General features: G+C 39.6%; 1 protein-coding gene across 1 annotated transcript in view; it reads right to left on the bottom strand.

Moving 5' to 3' along the window:
* Window positions 1–969: 969 nt before the first annotated feature.
* Window positions 970–12,331, bottom strand: part of UROC1 (urocanate hydratase 1) — a 44,034-nt gene continuing 32,672 nt past the window's right edge. Inside the window, exons 18-20 of the mRNA XM_062585744.1 lie at window positions 9,779–9,860; window positions 3,730–3,829; window positions 970–1,627 (exon numbers count right to left, since the gene is read on the bottom strand). Of these exons, the coding sequence (XP_062441728.1) occupies window positions 1,487–1,627; window positions 3,730–3,829; window positions 9,779–9,860 (323 nt within the window). The 3' untranslated portion in view covers window positions 970–1,486. The remainder of the gene's footprint in view (window positions 1,628–3,729; window positions 3,830–9,778; window positions 9,861–12,331) is intronic.

Below are 12,331 nucleotides of genomic sequence, written 5' to 3'. Positions count from 1 at the left end.
TAAATCTATGGAGCAGACCTACATTCTTTAGTACAAAGAGATCGTGCGTGTTCCTTATGACAAAACTGTACCCCAGTGCTTTTGGATTATGAAGACTAAAGTGGTTTTATAGGATACAGCTACCAAGTAATAACTTTGGGCCCAATCCAGTGTAGTTATTAATAACAGGTAATATATAACATATGTTAAAGCAAAAGCTGTCAAATCTGGCTGACAACTACTCAATCGTACAACTTGGCAATATGGGTGTTTTCCCCACAATATAAAGCAGTTCCAATCAACTGCAGATTGTACTTCACAGAAGGTTCGGTTGCAAGCAGATGCCACTCGCAATGTTCAGCTGGAGACATGCACAGCACATGAACAGAGTAAAAAGCTGATGTTTTTGAATCACAAATCCCTATTTTATTGAATCCCTGTCTTATTTCAGAAGGAAAATCTAGATGATCATTTTGTTATTGTGCCTTACCTATTGCACTACTCACCTCCAAATGTGTGAGTAGCCTATTTTTTTTTTCTCTTGTGGAAAAACTAAAGGCCAGCACTAAGGATCTAGACCTTCTCAGAGGTTTCCATGTACTTAGGAGATGCTCCACTTTGCTGGCTCAGAGCGATAAGCTTGCTCTGCTGTAGAAGCTTGCTCCACTTGAGCAAAGTGGATACAGTATCAGGTTCAGCAGAATGGCACCATCTCATCTTGAACTGATGTGGAATTTCACTCCTACTAATTTACTGTGAGTTGTTCCATATTTTCCCGGCCTTGACGTAAGGCATTTGGAAATGGTTTAGTAGTTAGCACCCTCAGGCTTTTTCACTTGCTTTATCTGGCAATGCATTCTGGTCCTGCTTGTGGTGAAAATCTCAGGCGATCATTTTCCAGGCAAAAACACACACAGGCTAGCTGCGCTAACCATATGCTGTTTATTTGTCCCTTTGTATTGAAAACACCAAATCGCTTTCATGGCAGTATAAAAAAGCTTCAGTCTAGCACATGTGACATCAGTACACCCTCCATCATCTGAAGAATAATTCCATAAGTCTTTTCACACACACCCTGAGTATTGGATTTCATGGCTATGTGCTGTTAGCAGCAGACTCCAAATTAGAATGGAGAGTTCCAATTTCCAGTTCTACAACTGATCGGCCAAGATCCAAGTCTCCTTAATTTCTGAATTGTCAAAAATAAGTGGATTTTTTTTATAAAGCTGAATTATCAGGAACCAACTTCCAATTCCTTTCTTTACAATGAATAGTATCTTACTGCAAATATCATTCCAAATATGTTCCTGACATCAGTGGACCTGTCACATACATAGATTCAGGTCTGACCCCTTATGAGTTAAAGGAAGGGCTGGGGCGGGGGAAAGAAACTCCCCTAGAAGAGACATGTGCAAGAGTTTTATCACTTAGCCAGAAAGCAAAGAAGGGTATCAAGGAAGCAACTTCAGAGTGCATCTGCAAGGACAACATTGCATTTGGAATATCATTAACATTGCAAGGCTTGCTCCAAGATGCTCTCATCTGCCACCTTGTGCGGGAGAGTCACCTTCAATGTGACATTCTCTTTCATTGCTTGGCAGATTGTCTCATAAGCGTAGTCATTACCTGACCAGCAGCGTCTGGCAACCTGTCAGACCAGAAAATCAATGGGTATAAAGATTGTACATTTTCCTTGCCACATCCCATCTTACCCAATGTTTGTGCAAACACAGGCACACAATTTCATTGTAATAAACCATCCAATCACTTGCCAGTTCCAAGTTTCCAAACTGATGTAGGAAATAATTTTTGTAATACTTACCTCTTCTCTCAAAGTATTTTTATGAGTAGTTGTTGGATGGACTTGGTACATTTTCATACTGTAACGTAATTTGGGCTAATAAGACTGGTAGAGCCAGATACCTTATAAACAGGTAAGCCACAAAGCTCCCTCCCTAAACAAGCTTATTCTCCATCCAAGCTCTGTAAAACTAGCTGTTGTTTTAGAAAACACTACAGTTTAAGCAATCAATGCTTTTGTAGTAGGATAGATATTAACAGGAAAAATGTAAAGGTCATTCAATGCATTTTCAAACTATAAATTATGGAGCCAAACTCTCTGACAGTACCTATGGGTCAAACTCCATGGATGCCAAGGGAACTGCTGGTGCCCTCTTCCAATGGCAAAGCTCTGCACATTGGTCTGTATACAGGCAAAACTCCCTAAATGAATAAAAATGTAAATATTTGGCACAAAGGAAGTAAGTACTTCCCTGTATTCCATAGCATTACAAATCTCATTTTATTACAAATTACAAATCAGTGCCTGGAATATTCAGCAAGACTCAAAAGTATCCAAGCAAGAAAACACTTAGGTTCCAATTTAGCAAAATATTTAAGCATATGATTAACCTACGGCTAATAATAAGTTGCCAGGATCACATCAATAAGAGCTGGAAATGGCCTTTTAAGTTAAAAAGTCAATTTCCCTGCCACTCACCTATGACTATTCCTAGAACATATTTTCTAGGATGCACTCCAGGCTCCTTCCAGTCTGGTATATAAAATGAGCAACATCCTCAGATTGTCCTTTTTAAATATGTGCATGGAGGAGTGGGGCTTTTACTTGCAATAAACTAGAGCAGCAAAAGACTTACTGAGTTTTTAATAGGCAGTCTCTGATGCCCAGTGCTTGTTAAGGGCTTGCCTTCATGGCTCAGATTTACAAGTCACGCCCTTGATAGTTTATTAATATGTTATTTCAGCTCTAGGACAGCGAATACTTGCAAATTGTTCTTCTCCTCCCCCTGCCCCTTTCCTTTTTTTTTTTTTTTTTTTTAATCCCTCCCCAGAGAGTTGGGTCCTTCATGGGGAAAAAAAAAAAGTTCAGATCTAAGACATGAAGAAATTTTCATTCTTCTGAGAACAACAGATCATGTTAGCATCTGCAAGGAGTTCCTTTAACACATCAAGCCCTTGTGAGGTTAAGTTACGCACAATCTTTTTTTTTTCTTTTAATTGGACTGTGTATCATCACACCTTACTGGATGTGCTCTCTGTCAGTACTGAATAAAGACATCTTGACACAAGAATACTGACTTCATCTGGCTGAGCTGAACAACCATTTCTGCTCATTAAGAGATGGAATCTCAGTCTTAAAAAAACCAAGGTCCATCTAAACCCTAATAGAAGACAAAAACCCTCTCTAATATTAGCAAGGGCTGCACAAGCTGGCACTTCAAGAAATCTAGATCAAAGTTTGGGATACGCACGACTGAAGTTCATAGAGTTCTCAATACTATGGAGGCAAATAAAAAGCATAACAAAGGTCTAATTTAAAATAATCTGATATGTGGAAATGATTGGACTCCAGTATGTTATAAAGTCAAAGAGGGTGCTCTGAACATTTTACAGTAAATTCCTGACCCAAGAATTTCTCAGCTTCTTTTATGACTCAGAGCTCATTGAAGTTGGTTGAAAACAACCCATTGATTTCAGTGGAATCAGGCTCATTCATAAGCAGCCCATTTTAGGAGTGGACAGAATGAGTCATTTGGTCCATCAGAACTATTCCTGGGATAAAAAGAGCAAGATCCCACACTCTTGCCTGGATAGTCATACTCCCATACAGTTAAAATGAGTAGGAGCAAAGGAATCTGAGTACCTGAACAAAGCTAGACCCAAGTGAAGGCACATTTTAAGACAGGAGGATGGTATTTATAATCGACATATATTATGAGATTTGCTTACTCCATTGGAAACATCCCAGCTGAGCATCATCTTAGCTCGTTCTTCAGCCTCTGTGGACCCATCCAAAACAAGGCCAAAGCCCCCATTGATCACTTCACCCCTGAAAAGTAAAATTATTAAAAAAAAAGATAAATAAATAAACCAAAAGAACCCAAGTCAATCTCACAAAATTTGCAAAAGTGAATTTGTTCGGTTGCACTGGAGAAAGAAGGATGAGAACATAGAAATGATGCTGAATAAAAGACATTATCAATAACCTTTTATACCTTAAAAAATTAGGAGTGCAAAGGCCTAGTTTGGAATAGGGCTGGAAACCTATGCTGTCTTCGCTGTAACGCCCAGCTAGCAACCAGTGCCTGCTCCAAGTGCTTGCTCTGCACCTCCTGAGGACCACACTCTGTACGGGCTTTAGAAACAACAAGCAGGGAAACGTTAGGTAACTCTTCAGTCATCAGAAGCAATAACTCAGGGATTTTTGAAGATCAGACTGTTCATTTTTGCCACCCCAGGGCCTGCTACATAAGCAGAACGATGAGAGGACTACATACTTACTGAAACAGATGGATCTGTTTATATTCTCTCAGGACAAATAGGAGAGTATTTTATTAGAGAAATGTTAACAACCACTTAACAAACATCTGCCTCAATCATTTCAAAATCAGCCATTTGTTTTGTATGAGACAGATATTTAAAGACATCAGAGCCAACTTCTCAAGAAGCAGACTTATTAGCAGGAGGAGAACAGAACTACGCAACAAACTAGCAGATATACTTGGGAGTAATATCAGTCTGGTTTTAAAAAGACAGGGAAAACATGCAGAGCCAACGGTCATGTCTAGCTTCCGAATCTGGCCTGCTCAAGTTCCTGTTTTGATGCATGTGGCGAATAGTAGTGAGAATGGTTGGAAAATTATCTGTTGCTGTAAATCTGTAAGAGAGTTCTGGCGTTATCACTCAGCATCAGTAATATTTGAGAGAAAGGGGGCATATCCTACTTAAAAACACACATGGTACAGGAGAATACTAATGGAGATCCCTAGAAGCAGGATTTGTCCTGTGTTTTATAGCTAACAGAAGTTCACAGCATTTACACAGAGTAACATTAGACATATCCAAGAATCAGGTTGAAGTTAGCTGTCTCCCAATCCAGTACAGAACTATTTCTTACTGTATTTTTTCCAGCAGCAACCTGAGCTTCCCCCAAAACAGGGTCTTTGCTCTCTTTTCTTAGAAGGCTACATCAGAGCCTGACAGATCTCAGATCTACTTCCTGAAATCAGAACTCACGTTTTTCCTATTTTTAGTGTTATATTGTTACTTACATGATGTTCACTTCCTTTCACTAGTTATATGCACCAGCAATGTGATACGTAGGGGCTTATTAAGGAACTTATTGAGAACTCCAATCTCACATCATGTTACTATTCTCTGAACTCCTTACCATTATTAGAGCTGGCTGAAATAGCTAAATACCTTTTCTGTTGAAATACAATTTTCATGGAGTTGACAGTTCTCCTAGCAGAATGACAGCCGAGGAATCAGTTTCTTATAGTGAGTAGAGGAATTTGAAACAGAGTCATGTTTTCAATTGAGATGTTTGAACACTGTGATTGCTGATATTTCAAAATGAGATGTTTCTTCTGGATTGACACTATCAACACTTTTCAGCCTGAAATTTAATTTCAAGGAACTTTTTATTTTGTGAAATATTTCATTAATTCTGCTCTTAGTCTCACATTGAGATGAAAGCAAACATCCACACTTTTGAATTTCTTTCAAATACTATTTTTAAACACCTCTTGTTGTTATCATCTTAGAAAGAAATAGCCAACCTGACTACAACAGTACAAATGTCATTGTATGAAGACCACAGCCAGTTACCTCATTACACTCTGCTGCTTTTGTGCAGCTAGACCAAATTAGCAGTAGTCTTAAAAAAAAAAAAAAAAAAAAAAAAAAACACCCACACAGCAAAGCTCACTTTGTGTCCACATCTAACAGGCCAGCCCATGTTGCAGCTGTAAAGGATTTTTTTCTACAGAGAAAAAGCTCATCCCATGTTGTTCTTTATACTGACAGTACTCTAAGCTGTATGTGCAAATCAGTTTAATTACAGCAATTTGGCTGCAGGTTGTAGCTAAGGAGCTGAGGATTCCTCTTAGCAAGTGGAATGAGTCTCATTTCACACCAGCAGAATGGATCAGAATGCAACCTGGGCCTCGGAGCAAAGTGTTACTTGCACAAGTTCAATTGACAGTTACACTCATTTCCCCATGACCAAATCCAGCAGCAATGTAATAGTAATGTGGATAGATAATTTTGATTGCCAGTAAATGCCAAAGTGGTACAAGTCACTATCTAGAGTAACATTAATTCCTGAAGTGGGCAAATGGGCATCCACAAGGGCAGTACCAGCTTATTCTGTTCCGTATCTGGCTTGATTTTGTTGCTTGAGATTAACTGAAAGCTTGTGCTGAAATTTCAGATTCTGTTTCCAGATACATAAACACAGAGTATCAAAATCAATGTGTAAATGAGATCACAGTAAAATCACACCTCAACTCAGCCTATTGACAACATTGGACAATAAGAAAAATCAGACCTCTGGACTGGCGCTTTCTAAAGATATTCTACACTGGCAAATGATGTTCATTCAGTGGCAAAAATCCCCTCTGTGCACAGTATCCCAAAGAGCATCCTTTGAAGCTTAGGCATGAACAGTGAGCGTCTGATCTTACTTGCACTCCATAAATTTAGAGTCTCTCCATCAATTTCCATGGAGTTACTCCAGTGTGAATCAGAAGCACTCATCAGAATCTGTCCTACTGTCTAAATATCACTCATAAATTAAACACCAATGTTTGTTAGCATGGATTTTCTAGCAAAACTTCTCACTTTTAAAGGGGAGCTCTCTGCCTTCATTAGCATTGGGTCATATTTTCAGGTAATTAAAAAAACATGTGGCATTTTGACCTAAGCTACCTCCTATAATTTCCAGATGTCTCCTTTTAAGGTGATCAAAGAAAACAAGGCCTCTCTCACAATCAAGATGTCACACTGTCAACAGTGTAGTTCAATTCTTAAATTACTTCTGCCTTTTTGTTACTACAGGTTACTCAGACTCTGTGCTAATATATATTCTCCTGCAAATAAACAGGCTGCAAGAAGAGAATGGCATTCATTTGCTGTAATTATGGTCAAGAATATGTTAATCTTAAATCTCTCAAGCAGCACATGTGATGCAGATTCCAGCTAAATAAACATTAAGCCTGTTTTTTGTGTTTGCCCCACAAGGCTCCAGCACATAAAATCAAAGCACGTAAAAGGCATTTTTCTAGCCTCTTCAGGAAGATATGCCAGATCTGTCAACAGTTTCAGGCAAGCCCAACCTCTGCAGGGAAGACAGGTAGATGAACACAGTGCAGTTGCCATTTCTGAACTCCCTGAACAGAGATGTTCCAATAGCAATTTGATTTCTTCCTAATCATGTGCATATTGGTTTATAAATATACGTCAGCTTCCATATGCACTTTCACACCTCCATATCAGCTCTCCACAAGATGAGATGTTTTTTATGCACATGGAGATTTCTTTGTGGCAAAATCAACTGAATTTTTACCTCTCCAGAGGCAAAGAAAAACCTGAAAGCATCTTACTCTTCCAGGCAAAGAAAGCAATTTGTAGTGGTAGGGGGGTTGATTTTGTTTCTTTTCCCACCATTAAATTATTCCTCTCTTCCTCCTTAGAAGGCAAAGGAGGATAGTGCTGTAACTTGCTGGGGTGGTGCCACGATTAGTTAAGCCGAGCAGAACCACCTGTCACGCCACGGCTTTCGGGAGCTCTCCAGACTGTGGCACCTAATGACACGACATTGTTACCACGTCCGAGTCTCAGCATGATGGCTTATTAAGGCTCGTACAGAGACAGGCCTAATTTTCAGGCTCCACATTCTTCACTGAAGCACAATAATTTAATCACAGAGGGCTAAGACTACTCCCAAGAACAAGGTGAGCAGATACTGTTACATAATGACAAGCCACTAAGCAGCCATAGGAACTGGCAGGAGAGGGGAGGGGAGAAAAAAAAAAAAAATATATATATATATATATATATATATAGATAGATATATATCTCCTTGCTTTTCTATGGATATGTTGATTTCAGTGAATAACCACATGCTGTTTTTCCTATTTATTATGTAAGTGACAGTACCTCTGCTCTGCCTTCAGAGATAGCTTCTTTTCAGTGATGTAACTCCACTTAAAGAACCGATTAAAACAGTAAGACCGGAATTGCAGTCTGGCCACTGCCAGTTTTCCAGAAGTAGGGGTAGTCTCACCATTCGGCCACCATTCGGCCAACCTCTCTTTAGATTGCTCAGAGGGCTAAAAATGTGCAGAAGGGACTGGCCTTGAAAAAGGCCGGAGAGAGATGAGGAATATTATAATTTGTATGGTTTGAATTTTGAATAAACATCATCAACACACAGAACAAATAACTTCTGGTATAAGCAATTATAATAATATCCATAATATTGTCCATTATAACAATACCCATTATAATAACAATAAGCAATTATAATAACAATATCCATTGTAATTAAACAATTATAAAAATACTCCAAATACTTTGAACAATACATAGTGCACAGTGTTTGTGTTTGCTTGTATTTCATGACCAGATTTCTTTAAAGGTTAAATTCAGCAAAAGCTATTCAAATAGATCTAGTCTGCTGCAATCTCTAGATACTGAGGCAACCAGAATAGGCAGGTATGCCAGTATGTATTTTTCACCTGGGACTCTGGAAGTTATGAATGAAATCCTGGCCTTGATGGTTATCACTGAAATCTATAGAGCTAGATTTTCACTGCACGTGATTAACCCCTCAGAGACCTTTCTCATTCCATGATCCAATTTTGCTCTCACATACCTTCTATTCAACAGCTACTTCACTGAAATAAAAGTTACATAGACTGCACAGGAGGGAAGTCTCCATCTGATTTGAAGGAATATTTTTCTATCTCTAGCTCATCAGGACAAGAAATTATCAAAAATCCTTGAGTATCTCTGAGGATAACATCTGCAATAAGTTCTTTAAATCTGGCTTGCTCTTTTTAGCATATTCTGGAGAAGCTAGATGGAACAGCTAAGTGAGAGGGATCACTATAGTATTTAATAGAGGCACTATAGTATTTAATAGAAGGGTGTCTCCCTTTTCACCAGCTACACCACAAAATAAAGACATGACTGTAAATGGGAGATGCTTTGCTAGACTGCCAGAATGAGCAAACCAGGCGATTGACCCCACAGTACCGCCACTCTTTCCCCTAAACCTCTGCCAATCCAGAGTCTCTTTATTGCCATATGGAGGAGATGAACTTCCTTCTCCATATATGATATTTCTCTCATTCTGCTTCTTAGCTTGGGTATTTCTCTCAGTTCTGTGTCTTAGGTGAAGGAGGAGCTGTTTAATCAAGTCTTTACTTGGCTGTGGTCTTTTATTCTACCAGGCTTGAGCAAGTGGAGAGAAGGGAGAGTGGGGGGTTTGCTGGCACCTGAGCTGTTTTGTATCAATAACCCCTCATTGCACTTTAGCACATGGGCATTTATATTGGGGTCCTAAGGTCGAAGATTTAAATGCGGCTTAAGGGGAAACCTAAACATAATCCATCCGCTAACACTCTAGCTGTGCATGTGTGAAGACAACTTTGGAAATGGGATCTGTTCAAAAAGACCACAGCAGACTGTCCTTATTTGGACAATTAAGTTCTCCAAACTGTGCCATGGCCAATGTCCAAAACACTTTTTCTTGACATATGGACATTAATTAAAAAAGCCTCATACAACACCACACTTCACCTTATAATGCATCCTTTCAGCCCTTGTCTCCAAGCGCATCCTCCCTATGATCACAGCATTGTACTACTCCAGTAATATATACCACATCATCTCTACAGTCCCCTCCCTGTCTCTCTTCCCCACAAACATACACAGCAGTGATAACTGGATTGAGAGTCCATCTTCAGAAACATAAGTCGGTTCTCCTTACCAGCCAACACCACCACCATTGTGCAAGGCGACCCAGGTAGCTCCTCTGAATGCGTCTCCTACAAAGTTTTGTACTGCCATGTCTAGGAGGAAAGGAGACATGTTACAACAGCCCTGGTACACTCTGTTTGGTTTTGGTTGAGCTGCTCTTTCCTTCTGCTGGCAACTTCATTGTGAGTGTGTGGAGGCACTGATGGAAGCAGGGTTTACTCACGACTTCTCTCACAGATACATATAATGAACACACCTCATGCTTGGGAGAAACAGTAAGAGATTATTTCCCTCTATCCCCAACAGGGGAAGCAAAAACCAATTTCCACTGTGGTTTGAGAGGACTCTGATGCCTTCTGTATTTCTGATCAAGTTCAAGCAGTTGAAGAATCTACTATTCCTCAGCTGGCTGATACCTCCTGAGGGTGGCAAGAAATACAATCCACTCACTGCAACGCCTGGACACATCCATGTGTAAGCTTACAACATGAGGAGACATTTTTTGAAAACCTACACATCTTGCAGCTCTCAGGAGAGCCTGAACTGAAGTGGTCTCAGATCGAACCACTGAGTGAGTTCAACTGGGGGGGGGGGGGGGAGAAAAACTAAAGCTCGTGAGCTGTATTTTGGGAACAAACCTGGGTTGGAAGTGGTATGGCCCTAATTCTCTGGACATGAGGGAATTTTACCCCCCTATGACCCTGTAACTGCAGAAGTCAGACAAGATGTTTGTTTTATTATTATTTTTTTTAGTGGAGAAAAGTAATTTAGGGGACTAATGTCGAATGCACAGTTTCCACTGAAATGTTCATTAGAATTTCATATATGTCATGCAGCTGAAGGCACCAACCTTTGCCACCTCTGTATGTGTGCTAAAGGACATTCTCAGAGGTGGAAAGAGAGGCACACAGGAGAGAATAATGGGGTGAAACCCATAGAAAATGTGCTGAACTTTTTATTTCAGGAGTTATAGATCATTTGTTGTGGTTTTAACAGTAAAAATAAGCCCCATAGCCCCATTTGCAGACCCACAATTGTTACTTGTCTGATGGAAAAATGAATTTACTCAAGCATTAATCGATGTTAAATGCTGTCAAAAGCCCCATTATGGCTTCTTTTATGTGGCATTATGTCACTTTAATAACCCAATTATCATAATTACAGTGCTGTCATGAAGGAAGGGGAACAGGAGAGATTAAAAACCTCATATTCTAAAAAAAGTACAGATTTTTTCCTCAGTCACTAGCATGCTAAGAATCAAGGCCAGATGAGGAGTGTGGCAAGTAAACTAAGTGTGCAATAATGTCCTGTTCTTTGGCTTCAAGAAAGGTCACTAATGGAACAAATGTCTGTGTTGAAATACACTTTGCAGGGCATCAATGACCCATGCTTGGCCAGGGACTGGGCTGAGATACTTATTGTGACAAGAAGTGAGACAGGGAAACATTCTGAAAAAATCCAATATGTCAGAGGAACCAATTTCAATTGAATCAGCTTAAATGCTGTGGTGCTAAAATGACAGGAAAGGAAGGAAAGATGAAGATCTAAGATGGCCTTGTACTTTCTCAGAAGCTCATCTGATATAACATGTTAGGCCTGATTTCCAAGACGACTGAAACCAGCAGTCAGCAGGCTTTGGATAAGGGCAAATAATTCATGTAACTCAGAAAATATAAACAAGAACAGGTACTGTGATAAGCAATGGGATTTAGCAAGCCTTGCCCTCTCCTGTGAACACTGTCTGAGATTTACTCATGTGGTTAAGTCATTCGGTGGAGACACTGATCTGGATCACTTCCTTATGCAGCTTCGCCATTTTCATACACCTTGTCAGAATCAAACATTGAGGTCTCTACGCACCTGGTCCATTAGAATGGGCCAATGTGCTACAAAATTATTGAAGTGGAGCTGATAGACACACAGCTATAAGCCTCTCTTCATCAGGAAATCAAATTAAGATAGCAGGAAACTTCTCTCCTTAAAATCGAGCCATAATTTAGTTCTATTATGAACTCCCAGTCATAATAGAAGTCATTCAATATTCTCAGGTATCTCAATCAATTTCTCCTTCTGCAGCAGCTTGAACCTTCATATCTCAAGTCGCTTCCTGACTGTCAGTTCATGACGTGGAAAGACCACTGAGCTAAAGCTATTATCATCATCTCCACTTTACAGAAAGAAAATTGAGGAAGATTCAGGTTAAAGTTTTTTAGCACTTCATTCATTTTTCATGTCTCCAATCTGATAGTTCTTGGGTTTATTCTTCTAAAGTGTCATTTCACAAACTCAAAAGCAGAATCTGGTTAGCTCAGGTCAGGTATGCAGAACTAAAAGCTCCTTTTGAATAGCAAACTTATGATGTGAGTTGCCCACAGTCAAACTGTGAGTGAGCAGCAAGGCTTGGAATCTAATCCAGAACTCCTGACCTCCATTCTTGTGCTTTTACTATCAAAGTATGTTCCCACATGATCAGAAAATGTCCTTTTCAAACACTCCAGATTTTTCTTGAGTAAAGTACTTTTATAGACCTGATTTTGACCTTGTATATCCCAAGGAAGTACTA

This window comes from Rhea pennata, chromosome 12 (genome assembly GCF_028389875.1).
Source record: "Rhea pennata isolate bPtePen1 chromosome 12, bPtePen1.pri, whole genome shotgun sequence".
NCBI classification, from domain to species: domain Eukaryota; kingdom Metazoa; phylum Chordata; class Aves; order Rheiformes; family Rheidae; genus Rhea; species Rhea pennata.
This window is presented reverse-complemented; position numbering and strand designations above follow the sequence as displayed.